Source organism: Schistosoma haematobium, chromosome 3 (genome assembly GCF_000699445.3).
Source record: "Schistosoma haematobium chromosome 3, whole genome shotgun sequence".
NCBI classification, from domain to species: domain Eukaryota; kingdom Metazoa; phylum Platyhelminthes; class Trematoda; order Strigeidida; family Schistosomatidae; genus Schistosoma; species Schistosoma haematobium.
The window spans coordinates 39,471,680-39,496,607 of record NC_067198.1 but is presented as its reverse complement, the minus strand read 5'-3'; the positions used below and the strand labels follow the sequence as shown (position 1 = coordinate 39,496,607).

At 36.5% G+C, this 24,928-nt stretch overlaps 1 protein-coding gene across 2 annotated transcripts in view; it reads right to left on the bottom strand.

The window, feature by feature from the left end:
- GLI3_2 (Transcriptional activator gli3) overlaps positions 1-23,883 on the bottom strand; it is a gene marked incomplete at its 5' end in the record, with an annotated part of 40,187 nt that extends 16,304 nt beyond the window's left edge. The window contains 10 exons of one of the 2 annotated variants that reach the window (XM_051213839.1): positions 292-613; positions 4,592-4,887; positions 6,114-6,569; positions 12,205-12,891; positions 14,694-14,829; positions 15,496-15,650; positions 20,894-21,175; positions 21,212-21,436; positions 21,477-21,610; positions 23,820-23,883. In XM_051213839.1, coding sequence (XP_051069851.1) covers positions 292-613; positions 4,592-4,887; positions 6,114-6,569; positions 12,205-12,891; positions 14,694-14,829; positions 15,496-15,650; positions 20,894-21,175; positions 21,212-21,436; positions 21,477-21,486 — 2,569 coding nt within the window. Of the gene's footprint in view, positions 1-291; positions 4,888-6,113; positions 6,570-12,204; positions 12,892-14,693; positions 14,830-15,495; positions 15,651-20,893; positions 21,176-21,211; positions 21,437-21,476; positions 21,611-23,819 lie in introns of those variants that run through there. The other variant, XM_051213840.1, reaches the window with a different exon arrangement.
- Positions 23,884-24,928: the final 1,045 nt, after the last annotated feature.

Here is a 24,928-nt window from a genome sequence, read left to right as displayed (position 1 = left end):
ATCTTCCAGTAGATGAACTCGGAAGTACTCAATGATTAAAAAGAATGATGCAAACCAACAAAAGACGTAATTCGTACAATTGCATTTGATATTTTTCCTCTTAGAAGTTAAGATACAAAGTTGTTAAAAAATCCAATAATGCAAAGAGTTCAATGTTTCTGAAAAACAGGTAAATTCGCGTTATGACTATGGACTGTATTTTACTAATTCTCAACACGTTAATTAAAGATGAAATCAATAAACCCTAGCAATTCAGAGAGAAAATCAATCGTAAAGAACCAACTAACTAACCAAATAAATATAACTCCATTAGGCGTAGACGAACTTCAGCTGCAGAGATGATACTCTTTTCATTAGAGTATGAATGACCACTGTTTATTATCGGATTAGGTTGATCTACCTTCTTTTTAAAAGAACACATCCAAAGCCAACAGGGCAATTCGATTAAAATTATACTAAGCAAGTTGATTCCGAATTTAATTAGAAACCATATACATAAATAAATATATCGAGGAAAAGAAACCGTTGATCCAGATGGAGTTAATTCGCAATGTGTACTGCCAAGTGAATGCAAGCATTGCCTCAAGTGATAATCAGCAACAGACCAAGTCAGCTATAATTAATGAGGATAAAAACAGGTTAGTAAGGATAATAATAATAATAATATGCTACATACTTTCTAAACCGTTACCCATCAACAAATCTAAACTGAGTTTGAAGTTAATGGACATAAACGAAAATGAATTATTGTACATAAAGTAGGTGAGGGTAAAAGGGAGTCGTTAGGTTATCTTGTTTTTTAGTCAACATCTGTTAGTTTTTTAGAGTGGGGAAAACCGTAATAACTGTTTATTGGTTCATTTGATTATTTAATTTCTATACTATTCTGCTAATATTACTGTCCCGAGGTTATATTTTGTTACATATAATTTTTTCTCCTTCAAATTTCAAGCTTTCATTATCCTCTGACTTCTGCCTTCCTTTTATCGTGTTTAAGATTAATTTTGAAGTGTTGGGCGTCAGTCACACGATCTATCGACTTTATGCATATTTAGTCTTGCATTGAAAGAATGCTCTAATCATTTTTTAAAAAGGAATTACCCCAAACTAACTGTAGTCGCAGTGGCCGAGCGGTCTAAGGAGTGTTCTTCTGTGTGTTCTGGTTCACTATGTGGGCGTGGGTTCGAATCCCACCCCCGATACATACTCAAGCCCCCAGATGCCCTGGTACGACCGAGGGTGAAGATAGTCAGCTCTCCCTCTCGAAATGCTCTCACATGGCCACGCGTATAGAGTCACTATCAGGGGAGTCCTATCCACTGCCTTATCGCAGCACCGCTGTTATTTACGAAGTTGAGAGGATGAAAAGCGAATGTCCGGCGCTTTAGCCGGGTTGGGAGACACGGAGAGTCCACCTAGGGGAGTTGGGAAACTTTGATTACAAACTAATGGTGCACATGGGCTCCAAGATCCTGAACGAACAAATGGTGTGCGAACCAATCGTTGCTCACTGGCTACCATGGGACTGAACCTCCTGATGTTGCTCCACTGGATTGTGGATCAGACTTTCAAAACCAAGGCTCCGGGTGTGGCCCCCTAAGAAAACTATCTGTTTCGGTCTGGGTATCCAGACAGTATAACAGCTCACACAAAAATCAAGTGACTTGTGTGGCGCATATATATTTGGTGCCCCTTTTTACTACTATTTATGTGTTCAAATCAATAATAAATGGATAAATTATAAAATCAATAAATTTTGAGAGCAGTTCATGGATTTGTAACAAATTAAAACAGAGGAATTCGAAGAGGTTAACAAAGAAATTAGCGCTTTTCATCACTTAACTATTTTTCTGGATTAATGATACCTGTTATAGCCAGCAGATGAGTAACTAGAACATTCGGTGTCAAAGAGTAAGTCACATCTTTCGACCACATTTAATCAATTTCAGTTTAGGCTACCTCTCACACATAAATGGACAAAGAGCATTATGAAGGTTCAATACAACCTTCCTTCGATATACTAACAAACTCAACGAATTCAAGAGAACTCTGAACAGGTTCCAAGCCTTACAGGATCTACCGAAAGAAGAAACCACTATGGAGGACAACTAGAAAGGGATCAACGAAGCAATAACTTCAAGGTGTCAGATGTTGGGCCGCAAGTAGTGTCATCATAAAGAATAGGTTTCTATGGAAACCCTGGGCAAGATTCAAGAAAGGAAGAAGAGAGCAATTAACAACAGCTGAACAAGAGCCAAGTCAAGGCACAAGCTAAACACACAGAAGCAAACAAGTGAAGAACATTAGAGCTGACAAGTAGAAATACGTGGAAGATAAACGACACCAACCTAATCACACTTGATGGAGAAACTCTGGAAGAGATGGAAAGTTTCATGTATATAGGTAGCATCTCCGATGGACGTGGAGGGTCTGAATAAGACGTAGAGGCGAGGAATGGCAAAGCAAGGACAGCATTCCTACAGTCGAACAACATATGGAACTCAGAACAACTGTCAGTCAATATAAAAGTCAGAATCTTCAATAAGAATGTCAAGACAGTCCTACTGTACGAAGCTGAAACGTGGAGAACTACTACTACAACTATCATCATAAAAGTACAAGTATTCCTAAACAATTGTCTACACAAAACACTCAATGTACATTGACTGGGTACCATAAGCAATAACCTGCTATGGAACGGAACAAACCAGCTTTCAATTGAAGAGGGAATTAGGAAAAGACGTTAGAATTGGATAGGACATACATTGAAGAAATAATCAAATTGCATCACGAGACATGCGCTAACCTGTAATCCTGAAGGGAAACGAAAAAGAGGAAGACCAAAGAACACACTACGTCGAGAATTGGAGGCAGACATGGAAAGGATCAATAGCAACTGGAAAGAATTGTCTAGGATAGGGTTGAATGGGGAATGCTGGCGAGCGGCCTATGCTCCTCCATGAGGGGTAACAGGAGTAAGTAAGCACATAAACCAGTATTTAGTAAATGGGATGCAATGACACTGAGCAACAGAAATAATCTTTAGAAATACTCAAAAGTTGAATACTATTATTGGCGACGACGGTAGAAATAGGTTTTAGAACAGAACATTTCCAGACACACTATCAGTTTGATACTCTGACCAGTAGATCTAAGATATAATATGCGTGAATATTCACTTACAAGACTAGTTTTATGTGTCTTAAGAAAGCTATTTATTGGTGGATTTTTCATAATACATCTTAAAAATAAGTTTAAACACCACGCAACTTTAGGGACAGAAAAAAACAACTTCAGTTTTCAGTTATACAAAAGCAATCCATAAGTAAAGTTTACTTATGACCGACTAGTAAGACTAGCAGAATATAAAAATACGGTCGGGATAAATGAGTTATTCGACGCAGCATCAGTGCATGAAGCCATTGATTATGGGTCTTAGCCATGTTAGCAGTAGGTGCACACTAATTCACAGAAGTCCTCTCAACAACGATGATCAGTATTTGGAGATGTTGGATGGTATTGACTGAAAATCGGTCGTAATTGTGCAAATGCATTTACTAACTTCATCAAGACAATAAGTTCCAGTATTATTTCATACATCACATATAATCTTATCGTTTCGAACCATATTCTAAATGTTTAGACTTCCTCATTATTTTGATTCTTTTTCTATCTATCTTGCTAACTTCATCTCTTTGTGCGGATGTGGTTTGGGAACTTGAATTAATCCACATATGTGCCAAGCTCCACGTAGATTACGACTAACAGAGTCAAAGAATAGCTAACTCTGCAGAAATGATGAACAGAAATTGAAGTCTTAGGTGTAGACTGCTGGATTTTAACTCAGTGGTCTAAAGTTAACGTAATCATTGTAAAACATGAAAAAACTGGTTTTGATCAGTGATGAGTCCCAAAACCAAAAAGAAACAACTATCAAATGTTCGTTTATTTGCGATGGTCTAGCTAGAAATCCTACTGTAAAATCCATTTCCCATGTCATGTGATAAACATTGCACTTAATGAATGAACAGATAAGGCTTAATGTAGTAGATAAAAGATGATAGTACAACATCCGCCACACATATACAGAAATAAAAGGTATAAAACCCAAACACTAAACCTAAGTATTCGGTCTATCTGTTATAGAAAATAACTGAAGTTCAAAATCCAGAAATCATTGAATCTCAACTCAGTGATTTGAAGGTTAGGTGACCATTCTGAGACCTGTACGTCCCATGTTTGGTCCCCGGTAGGGTTTTGGATGTGTACTACTGAGGACTTCCATACTAGAAAAAAGTAACTGTCTAGTAATTCTTAATTCTCAATGGTCAGTTCATGACATAAACCATAAGAACTTGATTGTATAAAGTTGTGCTTGAGTAGGGCTGGTATACTGAACTGAATTATTTTCATTATATTATACGTCAAACGACATAAATTCAACAAAATGAAACAAGATACAGATAAATTTACTCTCAAATAAATAAAAACATTAATTCTCATGATAACCACTAGGTTATGTCAATTAATCCATGTGTATGTAATCAATGTGCTCAAATAGATAATTGAATCAATATGAAAAGTATTTTACCTGACTAATAGCTAAATTAGCTTGTCTAAAATGTGATTTAACCTCATACGATGAGATTACAGTATTTCTTGTCTTTGACCAATAATAACTATAATTAAAAAGATGGACATGTATGTGCTTTTTATAACAAGCCCATGAACATAATAATAAAGCAATACACCATTGTAAAATATATATTATTGATATAAGCCATGAACTAGGGATAATTGTTGCGATTATGTTCCCGCTTTTGGAAGTTGTGCTGGTAGACGCATCGAAATACGAGAGCAAAGTTCTAGCATTTGATATTTTATTGTCTACGAAGAAAATAATAATGAAATAACAATATATATATATATATATATATATATATATATATATATATATATATATATATATATATATATAGTAATACTTCAATTGTTTAACAATAGACGAATGAATTAAAAGTGTAAATATTTTCAAAAGTTATTGTGTCTGATGAATCTTCCTAATGTGCATTGATCAGACGATTGGTTTACCGATATCTAACTTTTTAATGCCTGAATTCCAATTATCTGACTGACCAAATGTTGTACATATCGTTTGTCATTTATTACCTGTAACAAATTGATCATAAACCAGTTACTTAAATTCGTACCATAAATATATTTATATTTATACAAATTTATTATTTATAGTGTACTATGGTCATGTATACTAAGTACAACCACGTGAGCTTTGATATTTAAATATTCTAAAATAATCAAAGGCGTTCGGCTACTCTTCTAATTTATAGTTTGGGTACGAGTGATAGAGCTCACTTGGCTTCTGCCAACTTTAGTCACTTGTAGCGTAGGCAGGTCTATCTGCCAAACAAAAGGCGAGTGAACGGATTAGTACTTTGCTCCATGTTATTTTATGGTTATGAAGAAAAGGTTTTTAAAAATAGGGGATATTCTTAAGCTACTAGTATTTAATTTAATAAATATCTTGGAAGCACTACTTGCATATATTGGGCGCAATAAGTGAGCACAACGTTGAAGTTAGATGCAACGTACTCAACAAAAATAAAAAATCTGAAATGATATGAGAGGTTTTCGGTTTGTCCTATCGAGTCGTATCACCAAATGTTACAACTTAAGTGTAGCTTAGATCAAAATTTACAGGTCCAGGTACTTTGATTAATGAGTTGTATTATCATCTGAGATAAATACCATTTAGCTAAAGTTGATGCAGTATCTCAAAACGTCATCTCATTTGAATCATACAGTATTACCGAAACCATTTGTATATCAAAGTATTTTACAAAACAAAAGTTATAGTAAGTTATAAATTAATCCAAGATATTCTGAAGAAAGCCAGAAATGCAAAATAGAACTGAATAATAAAACAACATTCGAGTTCCAGTATGAACATCAACTCTAGGATGTAGGTACATCCAGCTGACGAGTCCAAGGTAAGACGAAACGGGCGTCCTGAATTCCACTCCTAACCACCATCCACCTATATTCATAAAATAACATTAGTTAAGAAAAGGTTTAGTAATATTTAATGAATTTACCTCTTGGACTAGTACCACCAGTATTCATATATGCTTGATTAGTTATTTGTGCTGGATTGAAAGCAATAAGGCATAAAGCAGCAACGCATAGAGTAGTTCGGGCTATCACTTCATTATAACCACCACCAATTGGATGATTTTGTTGATTTACAATAGAATTTGGCATATTAGCTTTTGTTGACACAGGTGTATGTGAACATGAATTTGTTTCACATAATAACTGACATACAGTAGGGAACTGTGCCTGTATAGTATTATTTCGATTACCACTACCATTATTATTGTTATTATTATTATTATAAATGTTATTTGTTGAAATTAAGTTGAATTTCTCTTTTACATGTGGGACAGCTAGTTTTTTTACTTCCAAGTCATGATTAACTAGCAAATGGCCACATCTTGCCTTGGTCGGAGTAAACGATGCTCCTCGTCCTCCACCACCATTAGAATCATCGGCTGAAAGTAGAAGATAAAAGCAGTATATATATATATATATATATATATATATATATATATATATATATATATATATAAAACAGAGAAATGGGTGTAAAATGAATACCACCACGTGACATTTGGTTACCGAGTTGTAATGAGTTTATTTACACTTAACAAATAAACTATTTCAATAAACATATACAAATATGATTCCATAATAAAATCACGCCAGACAGTGACCAAATTTAATATGTACATGTATATAATATAAACAAAACAAAACAACATAGAAAGTTAAGAAGATATTTTGGTTAGTCAATAAATGACCTAATTTCTAACTTAAGGTCGAAAGAATATGAATCGTTAAGAAAGAAAAATAAATATTTAACATTTATGCATAAATTCAGTGTTAACAAAATAAAATGATCTGAAGTAAACAACATTTTTTTCAACATCAATATGATATTAATACTTGTCTAAATGTTTAGAGTGGAAATGAGTGAGATAAATAACAATCTGGTTTTTGCAATCGACAGATATTCTATTCCATTTAGATGTCACGATTTATACAAATTGATATTCGGTACATTTGCATTAGCTTAGAAGACATTTTATTTACTGTACTCACTTTTCAAATTTGTAGTATTTACAAGGATCTAAAAGCAATTATTAAACAGTGTGAGTATAGGGTTCAACTTTACAGAAACGTAACAATCGATATTTAAAGACATGAAGTTCTTAAAGTTTCCGAGTGATCAAATTCAGATAAATAAAATGTCTACGGATAATAAGAACAATATTATCAAATCTAGCCGAATATACGCACAATAAACTGGGCAAATCCAATCAGTCTTGTTATGTCTCAAGATTGGATGGTAAGTGGGAGGCAACCATGAAATTGTCGTAATTGAATTATCTAACTGGTCAAGTCCCTATCCGTTTACCTATGATAACATATAAGCTATAAGCTTTCTCATTCGGTATCCTAATACGGCATTCTACACAATCTTATTTCTTTCCTCTATCTATCTGAGTTAATTAAGAGTTCGGACAATGTGCAGTATTTAAAAAGGACTTTAGATCACAACAATTTAATGCCAAATATTGCCAAAAATGTTTAACGAACTTCTGTATAACCCCATGTCAGTACCGCTGGGTAGGGTCTATTAAAAAAATCAAATCAAATAGATAATTATATTACTCAAACTGTTTTGAAGAACTCAATCAAACCACTAAACTGTTCGTACAAATGAAAGGCATTGATGAATATTATATATATACTTAACTAATTTGTCTTGATGTTAAGCGAATACAGAAGTTCACATTAACAGTGCTCTGTATAAAAAGGATCATCAAGTATATATCATACAAATTAATGGCCACTTTCAGGTATGGAGCTACGGTTTATACACTCATCTTGTAATCCTGAATAGAAATTTCTAGCTTACTGAACTCCATTAAAGTTTATCACATGAAACGTGAAATAGTTGCTGGGTTGGTTAAATGTTAATGTTTTTAGGTATTGTTTACAGACTATATATATTCCCTTCAACTAGCAGTTAACTTGTATTTACTAAGATTTAAGCTAGTTGACACGAATCAGTTTCGTGATAAGCATAGAAGACTGATGATAAATAGTCAGTCTTTGTTTTATGCTTAATTAATGTTGAATAAGAATACTACAAAAACACCCCACACTACTAATATGGTATACGACTGAAAAATATTAGTTAAATAATGAGATAAATTTGTTTGTGTGGGTACATGGCCTAATTAGCTGGATAGTTCAAGCTAGTGTAATTTATAAAAATACCAGAGGAACAATATGTGAAGAGAACATAAAAACAAGGCGAAGAATATAAGTTGATAGAGAAGAAACATATAGAGGAAGAAGAATAGATAAATTTAAGCCATAAACAACCAAGATTTGTTTATCTATTCTGTGAGGAAGTGGCTTGCACTGAGTCACGAAGCGTCATAAAATTTAATTTTTCTACTCATTGGGATATTACAAATATATTATTTTTAATTAAAACAATCTACCCAATGCTCGATTTATTTGAAATTATCAAGTCAAACCATAGTGATGATACCTATGGCACAGAATTGTTCGCAATGGCGCCGGTAATTTCACCCTTTAGCTTCTTTTAGAACCTCAGTACCGAGTTCTCTTCATACCCTTTATTTCTTTTTCTATATTCAAATTTTTCGATTACTACTCTGAGATTTATCTTAAAATAATTTTATTTCCCTGTGCTAGTGTGGTAATGGTAACTTAAACAGGTTATAAGTGACTGATCGATGTCTTATTCTGACCATATCTACAGGACTATTTCCCAACTTATTTCAGATGAAATTAGAAACTAACAATGGTGATGATAGATATACATAAGCGTAATACATAGGTTAGCCACGTCAATCATTGAAAACTGAAAAATTTGTTGATCTAATTATGTCTTCATTTGCGAAGTATACGTTTTATCCCACAGCTGAACATGTGCATCCATATTTACTCAATTTATTTTCACACTTTGACCACAAAACAAGATACAAATGATGATGGTCACGCAATATCGTGAATTGACTGGAGTTACAAATGTACAGTGATGGAAACCAACTCAATGATTTGAAGGTCAATCACCCACTGTTGAGCCTGAGTCTTGTCTTTGGTTTTTGGTTGCGGATACTTAATTACTTGCTTACTCCTGTTACCCCTCGTGTAGGAGCATAAGCCGCTCACCAGCATTCTCCATCCAATTTTGTCCTGCGCAATTCTCTTCAGTTGCAGCTATAATTCAATGAACTAGTTGATAAGACTTTGACCTCCTACATGATAGGTGCCAGATACAAGTCTCAGTGTAACTATAATCTCTGTGATGCAGGTAAATCGATCTGATTTTTATTGTAAAGAAATACAAGTATTAGACTTCACTGGTAAACACTATTTAAAATATTGAATCCTAGATAGTTTGTTTTCAAAATTTCATACTATTTAGAGGAACGCTTAATTTACTTACGTACAGTTCTAAAATAACATGAACTAACCCACATTTCATTATATGTTGTAAATACAAATAACATTCTATCTAACAATTCTCACCACTTATCAGAAATTGAGATTTTTTTCACTTAGTACATTATTTACACAACTCATTAAAAAAATGATTAAAGTTGCTATGTATTGAATGTCAAATTAATGCAACAACAAGCCCCTTATTATGTGAATGAGTTCAACATTGTATTCAGGGTATAAAGTCGATCGAAGAAATTAACTTTGCAGTAAATCATAATTGAAATGATAGTTAAGATCAATAAACAAAGATTCTACACAAATTAAAACCTTTTTGAAACTTTAAAATAGATTGTTTTAATTGCTTCTTTATTGGAAAACATAGGATAAGAAAGTATTTCTTGATTACTCGGATTTCCATTTATTTATTTCAAATATGTCTGTTGACTTATTTGTTTACTTGTTGTTGCGATTTTTAGATAATTCAAGAACTGAACAAAACTCCGATCTTGTTCAATTTAAATAATAAATAAATGGGGCTTAGACACTACAATATGAATTAGATTTTAATAACCAGTAAGTTACCAGAGTACATCACAGTGTATATTTTATAAATGGGAAAGTCTTTTACCATACAATATTTTATTACTTATAGTAAGACAGTTAAAGTATTGTGTATTTGTAATAAGTTGACAAAATACTGGTACTGTTACTGGTATGGTTATTCGCTACGAGTGCGAAAAAAACTGCTATTTGCTACTTATTACAACGGAATAAGACGACTCGATGTAAGATAGATGGTAATACTGTAGAGATAAGGACTTATTTATGTACCAACAAATAATTGACAAATGAGTAAACAATTATATGGAAAATACACAAAATTATAAATGATTTACTTAACTGGTCTAAGGTCAAATTAGACTAGAATGAACTGGCGATAACTGACATTGAGTCAATAATTTAAAGTATGTATTCAATTTACAATATCAATAGGTTAATTGTTCTAACCAATAAATATAACTGAATTAACGAGTTGTATTTTTGTTTCTTCCTGATATTTAACGCTCCAATAACAATTCTTGGGATTTAAACGAAGAAAAATGGATTACATTCACTTGGTATTGCTTACTTGAATCTTCCCATTGATGCTAAGGACTGCACTTGATCAGTCTCTCATTGGAGTATGTGCATACTGTGAGTATTGCCTCGATATTGCCTTAATTCACAAGCATTAAAAGCAAAGATAGATAGTGGCGAACGTCGAATAACTCTCATTTATCCCGACCGTATTTTTATATTCTGCTAGTCTTACTAGTCGGTCATAAGTAAACTTTACTTATGGATTGCTTTTGTATAACTGAAAACTGAAGTTGTTTTTTTCTGTCCCTAAAGTTGCGTGGTGTTTAAACTTATTTTTAAGATGTATTATGAAAAATCCACCAATAAATAGCTTTCTTAAGACACATAAAACTAGTCTTGTAAGTGAATATTCACGCATATTATATCTTAGATCTACTGGTCAGAGTATCAAACTGATAGTGTGTCTGGAAATGTTCTGTTCTAAAACCTATTTCTACCGTCGTCGCCAATAATAGTATTCAACTTTGTGTGGAAATATTGTGCCGCCTATAACCAACTTGTTGAATGTACACAGGTTTGCAAATCTCTCACCATTTTCCTTTCTCTCTCTCCCAGTCTTTCCATGTCGTCCATGATATCTTCATATCCAGTTTTGTTCATTCCGACTTTGGCGTTCAGGTCTCCCATCAGGATGGTCAGGTCTTTTCCTGGGCATTTCGCTATGATTGATTGCATCCTCTCATAGAAATGATCTTCATTGTCGTCATTGTTGTCATTGGTGGGTGCATAATATTGGATAACATTCATCATGATTCTCTCCTTCTTTGTTTTGAATGATGCTTTGATAATCCTGGATCAATGGGATTCCCATAATATAAGTGCATTTCGTGCTTGTTTGGGCAGCATCAGAGCAGCTCCCTGAGTGTGTGGCACATTTTTCTCTTCGTGACCGGAGTACAGCAGCATCTCTCCCGTACCTAACCCTTGTTGTAAAGCTTGGATCTAATGGGTTTCGCTGATTCCGAGAACCACCAAGTTGTACCGTCTCAATTCCGTTGCTATTTCACTGGTCCTCCCGGTCTGCCACAATGTCTGGACATTCCATGTATATCTATAAAAATTGTTGCTCTGATTGTTAGAAAGGGCATCGGCCTCGTGGCTTCCGAAGAATCTCGGTTTTCATCATGAGGCGTCGTAATTCTTCCTTCAACTCTGAAAGCAGAGTTTAAATGGTTTAATTTGTCTATTCTGGTTAGCGGTTTTTTAGAAAGGTTGTTTTCTACGGGATGGGGTTGCTGACACCACGCCCAACCCAACTCCTTTGCCCGGGCTTGGGACCGGCAGTAGCCCTAGAAGAGTTACAGAAGAAGTTGATTGTGGATACGCATTGTTATAAAGTCCTATACTGGGATGAAACAGCTATCCATTACTTTCTGATTTTTAATAATTATCTAATTAAATTCAGTCTGTGATGTCCAACTTCAAAAGAGATACAACTAAATACATTCAGTAATGAACAACAAAATATTTAAAAAGTAAGTCTTTGAATTTTAAACAAACCTAAACGTTTACGATGAACTTTACGAGTACAATCATCTTTCATCATCACTGATTGTTCAGGTAAAATAACAGTTGAATGTGGTGTACAGAATAATTGTTGCGATCCATAAGAATTTTGAGTAGTTGACGATTGTAGTAAAGAGGCCGATGATAATGGATGATAATATTGATATTGTTGATGGGTTGGTAAATTCTCATTATTAATACAATTATTATCATATAAATCATGATGCCGTAAAATAAATGATGGAATGACAATGCCGTTAGATATTCCTAGTGGTGGTGATGATGATGACAAAGATGATGGTGGTGAAACAGAAGAATATTGTGAATTAGTAATAAATTTAATATCATTATTTAATTGGAAATTAGGCGGCGAATTAAGTGATGGCGGTGATGATAATGAAGATGATGATGCAGAAGATAATGACGATGAATGAAATGAATTAGAATATTCTTCCATTTTTTTTACTGATACTCCTTTTCCATTTGAATTATATGGTGATAAATTTGTTGGTTGAATAGATTTACCTGTAAAATGAAATACCTGATTAATTGATGATGGTATACATTCACTGGAAAAACTTTGTGGAGAAGTTTTACATTGATGATAATAATCATTCATTTTTTTATTGTCTAGAGATGGTGATGTTTCAAATGATAGTAACTCGTTTTCGGATGTACTTTCTGCAAGGAAAATACAAAATATGTGGTTGAACACAAGTAACACTGATTAAGTAATGTAAATTTCTATCGAAACTTTTATGTATTAATCACTCTTTTAGTGCATCCTTTAAAAAATAACTTAGCACAGTGTGTGTAGAGAAAGTGTATATGATAAACTGACAAACTGCTTAGATTTTAGGTTATCACTTCAAATATTTTTTCTGGTTAGCTTCGGGAATTGGAGGCAGAGGTTAAAAGAGTGAATAGCAATTGGAAAGTACTGGGAAGGAGAGCCCAAGACAGAGCTGGTTAAAGAATCCCGGTCAACGGCCTGTGCTTCTACTAGAGTCAACAGGAGTAAGTAAATCACTTCAAATATACATTTGAAGAGACAGCGAATCAATTAATTCGATTTCGCTTTAGAAATAACGGTTCCAAATGCAGCCAGGCATAACATCGAAAAATCCTATTAATCATCGTTTGATTTTACGGAAATGATGGTATCCGAACAGAGACAGATATTGATTGATTAATTCAAAGTGATTTTAATTTTATGCGGTGTAGAACAGAAACAGTTACTAGTGTTGCAGACTCAATTGTATACGTGAACTCATGCTATGATGCATTCAAAAGGAAATTATTGTTTCATTTTCAAGCAAACAGTTCAAAGAATAACACCGAAATAAAAGGTAATTTTTATAATGTGTAGTAATTTTTCGAAGAATAGGACTCGGACTAGCTTGTGGATTTTTAAATTAATATTTTGAAGTTTTTGAACGGCTTATATGTAGATGAACTCGGTGCTTCAAAATCCAAATTTTCAACGACTAACTCTCGTTATACTGACGTAGCATAACGACTAATAAATATTTGTGCCAGATTATTGCGTTGCTTATGAATAACCAACTGCATACAATATCAACTTGATTATTTATCTACTATTTATAAACTCTATGTAACACATGGCTCAGTCTCCTTAATGATCAATATTTATGTTGACGTAAGAAAATAAGCTGATTAATATTATGTTTACTTCGATTAGTAAAGGGAGGCCTCAGGCGGCCTGCTTGAATATCTGGGCTACCTGTTCCTCCGATCTAAATATTTCACCAAGTTATCTGTTTTGTTGTTTGTTTTAGCATATCATTATGTCTATTGTGCGCACAATTTATTCAGGCGCGTTTATGAAAAGTTTACAACCTTTCGCTATACGTGATACAAAAAGGTACAATCAGCGACATCATGGTGGCTGGCAATATGCATTGAAACGAATGAACATTAATCAAATGTGGATTGCCGAACTCCTAACATCTAACCGGTCATCATTCAAAATTTATCGTCACAATAGATCAAGGTATAAGATAAGGAAACTTGTTGAAATACTTTATGCTGAGAATTCTATGTTGTACCAAAAATATAATGTTGAATAAAGCTTCTAATAATTAAAAAAAAATAAATAAATAAAGAATAAGCCGATTACTGATGACTTTCATGCAGCTTCAGTGTTATCAATAATGAATAAGTTTTTGTATGCACAGTTGTTTACAAGCAACTACGAGAAATAATAATATTAAGAATTCTCATCTATAAAGTACCACATTTAGTAGGAAGGAGCTATACTTTTATTTGAAGAGTTGTGTCTTAAATGAGAATATCTTAAAACTAGGTTGAACTAAATATCTTCTAGAAACCATAGACAATGCATTCGAGTTCCTTAGAGAACAAAGTGAACTATACGATCTATGTTACACAACTGATCCTACCTATCAGTGCATAATATGATTACAACATGCTTAGACATTATTAGGGTCACTGTTGCTTACTATCAGAATCAACGTAGGATACGTTTGAGGCATTAGACGAACGGAAAGCCATTAACTCAGTGTTCAATTGTGCGTTTCTTTCTTCAAGTTCACGAATACGATCGATCGCACGACGAAGAACAGCAGATTTATTCATCTACAGTAAATACAAAATAAAATAACATATTATACATCCAATTACTTTAAGCAAAGAAAATTTATGTAATTGACTCTGCGATGCGCTATATGTGTGAGTGTTTGTGATACCAATACTCGGCTGCCCAAACTATAGTAGGTGGGTTTGAAACTGATATCTAATGGTTGAAAAGAGTGTTGCAACCTTTGGCCCACCACTCCAGCATAATATTTAACCACTAATGTATATATTTAACTTAAGAAGCAATGTTTACACAAAAATGACCTGCTCGTAAGAAATATACTCAAAAGTGTAAGATAGCGGGCAAACAGTGTTTATTCAAAGAAACACGGTAGAAAAATAATATAATTGAATGTAACAGTTAGTATAATTAATAAAAATGTGGTTGAAAAGTGTTACCACGCAATCCACAAAAATAGATGACACATTAGGATGAGCGGTGCAATTGCAGATTACTACTGGTCTAGACATTCAACCCATAATCATCGAGTGAAAATGTTCAAGTACCGACATTATTAGTTCCAGCATAAAATGTATTCAGCTTTATGCACGATTAATGGCCATTAATTAAGTTCTATGGTACACAATCATATTTTATCCGATTAACAATCCAACAGCCAGCTAGCATTTAGATAGATTCTTAACAACGAAAAATTCATAACTTACTTTAACATCAGTAGATGATGTAGGCGTTAGAAGCCTACGGAGTTCATCAATTTTCCCATTTATACTGGCACGATAACGTTTCTCAATAGCATTATGAGGTGCTCGTTTAATGGTTTCATGTTTTTGTTCACATTGCTCTACATTTACCTTGTTGTCTTAAAATAAACATGTAAAGAATACCGACTGGTCAGTAAATACAGAAGCCAGAAAAGATTTTGAATACAATGTAGTGAGAAAACAAGTTACATGATTAAAAGTTATCAACCGCAGGCAATACAGATAATTGAAGTTCGACGTATGTACCATTAGGTCCCGGCTCAGTGTTCTAGCGGTTAAGTGTTTAAGCGTGAGGCCGGAGATCATTGGGTTCGATCCCCAGTGGGGTTGTGGATGAACACTGATAAGGATCCCCATACTAAGATGACACAGACATCTAGTGAGTCTTGGTTTTCAACGATCGTTTAGCTAATATCAGTTTGATTTAAATTACGAAAGTTCCACAAACTTCATGACTGCATTATGTTAAAACATCATTAACGAGAAATGTTTTAAAGGCCAAAACATGTGCTTCGTCTCGGATCGGTCTAATGGGTAATCAAAAAACAAGAGTAGTATTACTAGGAGTTAATTTACGTACAGTGGAAGCCAGAGCAGCTTAAGTCAACCTGGATCGTTTCTAGAGTTATCGTGATGTTTGTCTGGTTGTAAAAGCCTGGTGATACAACACAGCTCGATACTATCGAAACTAAACTTCTTCGAGTTTAGGATACTTGAAGACTTTTTGTGGTCAATCACCATCGTCTGAAGAGGACTGTTAACATCTAGTGGTAGAAACATGTTAGTAATGCCAAGGTCTAACAATGTGCGTTTGGACGCAGTGACGAAAATTCAACTGATTTCATCATCTTGAAACACTAGCTTACATAACGTATTATTTGCCAGTGATAGAACTAGGTAGAAAAAATGGTGGTGGCAAGTTTGTGTTATAATTCTATATGATCATTGTATAGACTGTCTATTGATTTATCATGATTGCCTGGTTAAGGTCACACAGCTCAGTGGGTTGAAACATTGTCTTGCATTGATCAAGATAGGAGTCCATGGCAATTTTGGCGTGCTTTGTTTTACCATATTCTTCATCAAATCAAGTAATTTTAGCTGAACGAGATTTATCTTATCTGCATTTTAAATTGAACAATATCTTTTACGGAATAATATTTTACACGTATCTTGTATACTTTTTTATACTATCTCATTTAATTGTTGATTATTTAGTATGACTCTTTTACCGCTTCATAATATTGCCAATGCATTCTATGTGGCACTTATTTTTCGTGCTCTTCGTACCAAAAATCACATAATCCAAATAAATTCCAATGGCAATACACATTCGACCTAATGTTTTATATCCAGTAGTTAGGAATTTCGGGTAAGTAATAGTGAGGTTAGACGCAGGGTATTAGGGAAAGATGGTAAAACAGTCGATGAGGTTATGAATCTTCATCGACTGAGATGGTTGGGCCACGTGTTACGTATGCCTGAATACCGATTACCACGACGTGCAATGCTATCCGGTATTGGAGATGGTTGGAAGAAAGTTAGGGGCGGCCAAACCAAAACGTGGCATCAGTGCTTGAAGACACTAACCTTTAGTCTGAGCCATGTTGGTAGATGCAGACTACTTGGTTGGGGTCCGCGTGACTTTCGTAACCAATGGTTAGAGACTCTTGGTGACATGGCTCAGAATCGATCACAATGGCGTCGGTGTATACACTCTCTATCTTCCCTTAAACTAAGAGATTAAAATTGCTTCATACCTTTCTTTCTGCGAACCAATTTTTTCTTCTTGTACTATATCTCTATATGCAATCTTTCTCTTATATATTACCACCTTTGAATTAACTACTTTTATGAATCCGGTGTCCATCTTGTTGTGTTAATGAGGTATGGCAACTTGGACCGATGCATAAATGTGCCTGGTCCTACGTTGTAGCTGACTGAATGACTGACTGAGTTAGGAATTTCAAATGACATGACTCAAAATCCAAATCCTATGCATATGCATTAGTAGTTTAATTTTAATGAGCAGCTAGAAAATTAAGCCATGGAATGAAAACGCGTTGACTGCAAAAACTTAACCGAACAAAGTAACAGGAAGTTCCAAAGGGACTTGCTATGAAATCATTAAAATAACCAATGGCTAAATAGCGGGTGACTACACTGAAAAAAATTTGAGTAGTCCTAGGTGAGTTAGCCCTGTACTTTTAGGGCCTTACCGCCGGCAATGAAAATAGGTGGGGTGGCAGTCAGTCAGTCAGCTACAATGTAGGACCAGGCACATATGTGCATCGGTCCACGTTGCCATATCGCATCAGCACAACAAGATGAACACCGGATTCATAGCAGTGGTTATGTCAAAGGTGGTAATATATAAGAGAAAGATTGCATATAGAGATATAGTACAAGAAGAAAAAATTGGTTCGCAGAAAGAAAGGTATGAAGCAATTTTAATCTCTTAGTTTAAGGGAAGATAGAGAGTGTATACACCGACGCCATTGTGATCGATTCTGAGCCATGTCACCAAGAGTCTCTAACCATTGGTTACGAAAGTCACGCGGACCCCAACCAAGTAGTCTGCATCTACCAACATGGCTCAGACTAAAGGTTAGTGTCTTCAAGCACTGATGCCACGTTTTGGTTTGGCCGCCCCTAACTTTCTTCCAACCATCTCCAATACCGGATAGCATTGCACGTCGTGGTAATCGGTATTCAGGCATACGTAACACGTGGCCCAACCATCTCAGTCGATGAAGATTCATAACCTCATCGACTGTTTTACCATCTTTCCCTAATATCCTGCGTCTAACCTCACTATTACTTACCCGGTGATCCCAGCAGACGCCAGCAATATTTCTAAGGCATCTGTGGTCAAATACTAGTAGCTTACGAGCGTCTTCTACTCTTAATGGCCATGTTTCGCTGCCGTAAATTAAAACAGAACGGACTGCCGCGCGGTATACTCGTCCTTTTATTGATAGACGGATATCTCGCCTTCGCCACAGGTGACGTAAGTTGGCAAAAGCCAAACGAGCTTTTCGAATCCGTGTAGAGATTCCATCAGACACCAACTCATTAGGGCTGATCAGACTTCCAAGATAAGTGAAGTTGTCAACGCGTTCGACTATTTAATTCCCTATCCTTAGTTCAGGTGTTGACATAGACCAGTCCTGAAGCAACAACTTGCATTTAGAGGGAGAGAAGCGTATTCCAAACATTCTGGCATTGTCGCTCAGTGCTACCAGAAGACTCTGCATTTTGTCAGCGTCTTCACCAAACAGAACTATGTCATCTGCGTATTCTAAGTCGATAAGTGGACCTCCTGGATGGAGATCAATACCCGAGAACTCAGTCGACGAGAATGTTATTCCCATCAGTAGATCTATGATGAAGTTAAACAAAAATGGGGAAAGTGGACAGCCTTGACGGACACCACTTGAGGTTGCAAAAGTAGATGACAGTTCGCCATAAGCTCTGACTCGACTAGTAGTGTTCGAGTAAAGAGCCTTTACAAGGTTTATGTACTTCTGGGGTACGCCTTTCAATGACAGACACTGCCGCAAAACCTCTCGGTCTACAGAGTCAAATGCTGCTTTTAAGTCAAAAGAGACCACCATTGTCGGACGCCGATAAGTATGCCTATGTTCTAGAACCTGACGAATGGCGAATATATGGTCAATGCAGCCACGACCAGGTCTGAAGCCAGCTTGAGTCTCTCGTGTTTGCAGTTCATGAGTCCTAGTTAGGCGTCCGATAATTATCGAGGCTAGTATTTCAGATATTATATTAGTTAAACTAATCCCTCTGTGGTTGTCACAGGATGATTTTGACCCTTTCTTATATATTGGGACGATAAGCGATTGTGACCAGTTAGATGGGATAACGTCTAACTCCCAGATCTTAGCTAAAATATTAGTCAACCTAATCGCTAAAATTGGACCACCATCCTTAAAGACCTCTGGAGCCAGTCCATCTGGACCAGCTGCCCTTCCTCGTTTCAGACTAACTATAGCCTTTTGAACTTCTGCTAGAGTTGGGGGACCTACTTCATTGTTCCATTCACATTGTTTGGGAATGGAGGGTAGTTGTAGAGTAGCTGAAGGCCAGTTGAACTGTTCTCTGAAATGCTATTTCTAGGATCGACATTCTCGAACCTTCATTCCTTTATGAGAAGGCAGCATTGCTGCAGAAGCTGGTTGTCCGAGGAAAACGCCTTACTATCGTCACATTATACAGCGGGCACCACGACTTCGCCTTCAAACCACAAGTTCGTATAGTCGAAATTTCATCGAACATATCTCAAAAACAACGTTACATGGACGTTATGGTGAAAACATTGTAAAGCACAGCACACTTTTAAGATGGAAAATATTAAGAAACAGGGTCTGGAAAGAAAGTATTCATATATAACGTTTATCCACTGCCTTGTGGGTCAGACCTTTAGGTCGAAGGCTCCGGGTGTGACCCTCTAAGAAAACCACCTGCTTCGGTCTGAGCACTCGGGCAGTACCACAGCTCCTCTCCGAGTTGAGGATGTTAGACGACTCTCTGTGTTTGATCATCGTTGTCTCCGAAGGGTTGCTGACATCCAGTGGCAACACTATGTTAGTAATGCAGAGGGTCGACATCGTGTGTTCGAGCACAGAGACGATAATCCAATTCGTGTCGCCATCTTGAAACATCAACTTCGGTGGCTTGAACATGTTCTACGAATGTTGTCTCAGAGAATTCCACGGCGTGCATTAATTGCCGACGCTGGGACTAGTTGGGAAAAGCGAAGAGGTGGTGTCGTGGTATAAAAGAAAACTGCAAAGGGCTGGCTTGTGTTGGTTCTTCACTACTCTCTGGCTGGGGTCCGAGTGATGATGCGACACAGTGGCTAGAGACGTTATCAGATATGGCTCAGAATAGAAGCCAGTGGCGATCCTGCTGTAACCTTCTTTTACTTCATAAAAAAAACGGTTGTATCTTCATTAACTGAAAGATTTCTTCTGATTGTACCTTTCCGGTTCCCCATTATTACTATTATTAATATTATTACACTATCTTACACTAATCTGTTCGTTATTGTTCCTTTTTTCTTCGAATTCTCATTGGTGCATATATATTTGGTGCCCTCTTGTACCAATATTTATGTGTCCAAATAAATAAATAAATCACACACAAATCAAGTGACTTCTGTAGCGCATATGTATTCGGTGCCCCTATATACCAATATTTATGTGTTCAAATAAATAAATCATAAACAAAACAGAACCTGGTACATACGTGGGTCGGTTCAAGCTACCGCACCACATCAGGACAGAACAAAATTGTCAAAATGAATAATAAAGACATTTACCTTCTTCATTCTTGTTGATCACAAAGTGTGTCTTCTCAGCACCTGAGCTGCTCGAAGAGTATTGAATGGGACACGACTTACTTGAGTCTACCCCGTTTTTATTAAGATTTTGGATTTCAGAATCGCATAACAGCCTGGATATTAGTGGTACTTCATATGTACGCTGAATGGGTGCACAAACATGACCATCTACCTTTACTTGAGGGAATGTAGAACGATGGACAGATGGAATTTCCCAAGAGAAATTCTGTTTGTTATGTTCATTTTCCCATAGTTGCAGCCCTAAAAGAATCATGTCATGAAGTTAATTGGTTTAACCTGTATTTGTTGTAGAAACGTCTGAAGTTGGTTCAGACTTCAGAAGTGATTCTAAAGTCGTCTTCTCAGACCGGCTAGAGACAGCTTCATCATCCATATTTTTCGCATCAGGGCTATCGAAAAATGTAGACACATCGAAAGAGAAATCGTTTACATCGATTCCATCCAAAAAACTTTCGGAAATGTCATTAAACAACGGATCGTTAAAGATCTGCGACAAAGTCACTGAATGCAAACAGATTATTATCTATTTGTATGTAGTTACCTGGCTCCATGGTTGACACCGAAGAACAGTTCCCATCCAAATTGCCACGCACTTAATCTACTCAGTTATAGGCCTGACGACCACAGAAACTGAAGAACTGGTGCTTGGGAGATATTAATGGATAAGCTAGGGTGCTGAAAAAGTATTGATAGCACAAGTTTAGTTGATATGTATTTAAGTGGGGAGAACATGCAAGAAAACAGATATGATCAATAATCAGGGGACCACTTGCACAGTAGTTAGTAAATTTGCAGATGATAGGTAAAGGTCCAGGTTTACAGGTGATCATGTAGGTTGTAAAAATTCAACCATGTTCAGTCTTGATTCCCATAAACGAGTCAACCCGTATGTGAAGGCTGAATTGTTTGGTGATGCTTTTAGACCTATCAGCTACCGCTAACATGTTCATCTGCACAGCAATAATAGGAAAACAGTTTAGAAATATCATTGGGACCAACCACTTTTCACTTGACGGGACATATTTACAGGTAGCAGTTGACGGCGAGACTATGATTTAAGGACGAACCAAATAGATTTAAGATAATCGGTTTTGGAATTCGACACGAAATTCACTTATTCATCTGCCTAAATAGCGTTTTGGCTGACCATAGCAAGTAGGTAAACATTTCTAAGGTCACTTCAGCGTCGCTCAAAGGTCGTCCATGAATTAGGTTTACCTAGTAAACTTATAAGGTTTATAAAAAGATTTATTTAATATCGGTTCTCTACAAATTACTGGATAAAACTAATGTTCTAAGGCAAGAAAACTATAAGCTTATCGATTTCACATCTGAGATGTCTTAGACAAGGTATGACAGCTACACACAAATGGTTTTCTGGCCCCCGAGATCTTTAGGTCATGTTTAATCTAATTTCATGATGAAGGCTGCGAGCAGCCAAATGCTGAGCTTTTCTATGGGCTGATGGACGGTAGTTTGGCCAACATTATGAGGCAAACTTGAAGCTTTCACAGTCGCTCAGTCATAGTTAACGTAGAGCCCGACACAAATATGAGTTAACCCAAGCCCCCATACCACATTGGGATAACTAAGTGAAAATAACAAGGTGAATAGCAAAGAAGTCAAAATAAATGAAGCAGTAATGATAGTACGAAAGTCCTTATACTGTCATAACTGCGCAATCCTTAAATTCGACTAAATTATTACACTTTGGCCGACAATCTTGGTGACTAAACTTGACACCAGTGACCGTCATCTCTCACTGTACAAGATATACCAAATGCCCTGGTATGGCCGAGAGTCGGGTGGGCCCGCCCTCTCTCGAAATGCTCTCACACGGCCACGCGTACACAGCCTCCGCCAGGGAAGTCCTACTCACTGCCTTTTCGTGCGGGGGTGTTGTTTACGAAACTGAAAGGACGAAAAGCGAATGTCTGGCGCTTTAACCGGATTTCAAATCAATGGTGCACATGGGCTCCAGTGTCCTGTGGGAACAAATGGCGTATGAACCAATTCCTTGGTCACCGGCTTCCATGGGACTGCATCTCCTCACGATGCTCCACTGCCTTGTGGATCAGACCTTAGGGTCAAAGGCTCGGGGTGTGGCCTCCTAAGAAAACCACCTGCCTCGATCTGGGCACCCGGACAGTACCACAGCCCTCACAAAAATCGAATGATCTATGTGGCGCATATCTACTTGGTGCCTCCTTGTACCAATGTTCATGTGTTTAAATAAAAATAATAATAATAAGTAGATCTAGCCAGGTGAATAACGGATCTGTCTTGTCATATGATGTAGAATGAGGCTGAGTAAGTTGGACCATTATCATTGGTGTTATTATTGTTGGACTCTTCTCCCCAATATAGCTGACATGGAAGCATATATTTATTTGAGATTTATCAACCATCAACTGGAGGCAAGACTTTGACTTCATATCCCTGACAGTACACACTGAATATCTTAACGTTAGAAAGACGGGGCCACTGCCTTGCAACTTTAATAATCATTGAAAAAGAAATGTTGATTCGACTCAACATATGCCTGTAGGACAATGTAACAGTGAATTAATGAATGTATGATGAGGCGTCCGAAGTCAAAACTAAGCAATGTTCTATGATATCAAGCCAGCCCTGGGTGTTATGGTTTGGTCGCTTATCACGCAATATGAACTAACCTAACTTGTCAGTGATTCTATGATTTTGAACTTTTCTAAGTGTCTATATATAAGTATGGCCACTACGCATTATCTTAAATTGTTGACCTAGGTGACGCAAAAGGCCCATAAGATGTGGATCGAAAGGGAACGACAAAATACTAAAAAAATACCACGGTAATAATTGTTGTTTGAAAGTCTGACAATGATTGGACGATGCATAGACATACCCTCAGTTGTTTGGTTAATCGAGTGACTTTCAAAACTCCCGCGGATATCCAGTTTCCAATATCAGTTTTACTTGTGATGAGCGGAAAATTAGAACGGTGTTTCTGTAACGGTAATAAAAATCATTACATATGACGTTACTAATGTGAGTTTGTTTTCCTTATTGCAGGGTAACCAAGATTGAACGTACTAGAAGAAGAGGAACAAGCTTTACGCAGGCTAAACCTGCAGAACAATGAATGAACCCATATTGTGATAAGCTTCCCTTTTTGTACTCGAACCGCGTCTTTCGATTTTTAAATATATTTCTGTTGTGCCAGTACGCCGCGTTCACGCCAGTTCTGACTATTGTGTTGTTGTTTCAAATCGTTCCTGCTTCCGAAGAAACAATAATACAGTGTGCTACATTTCTATTTTCGGTAGCGAATGTATTGCAGGTGACCCTACAATTTTCTGATTATTTCTGCAGGATTTGATAAGGATACATGGTATTGAGGCGAAGTGCAGTTTTCAATCTGCTTAAACTCTATTCATTAGGAATGCCATCCAATTTGCCATTATCGACAGTGTATCCCATGAAAGTGGGACGTGTAAATTAGTAAGTTGCCGCTTGAAATGCAAGGGACAAGATCTACTGCTTGGTTTGGTCTGTCGCAGTCGAAGCTGTGGGGTGAATGAGGTCCTGCTAAGCAGTCTCAATACTTGGTCACAAAGTGGTCGATGTCTAATCCTAGGGGACTTTAATGCACCAACGGTAGACTGGATTGTCGGATAATTCCTTCGAGCAGGAACTAGTTGATGTGGTTATCACATGTGCCCCAGTGCAACATGTGAAAGAAGCGACTACGTACGACCCGGACTCCGAATCATCCTTACTAGATCTCATGTTGACTCACTATGAGGATGACGTTGCGAACCTCGACTATATGCTACCCCTAGGCAAAAAGGGTCATGTAGTTCCAACCTTCGACTTGCATATAATTGTCGAACATGCTCATGCGTCAGCTCAATCCAGACCTAACGTCTGGAAAGCAAACATGCAAGACACCATGCACTCAGCATCGTCAGTAGATTGGGCATTAGACTCAGAGCCCTCAATTGAAACGGCATG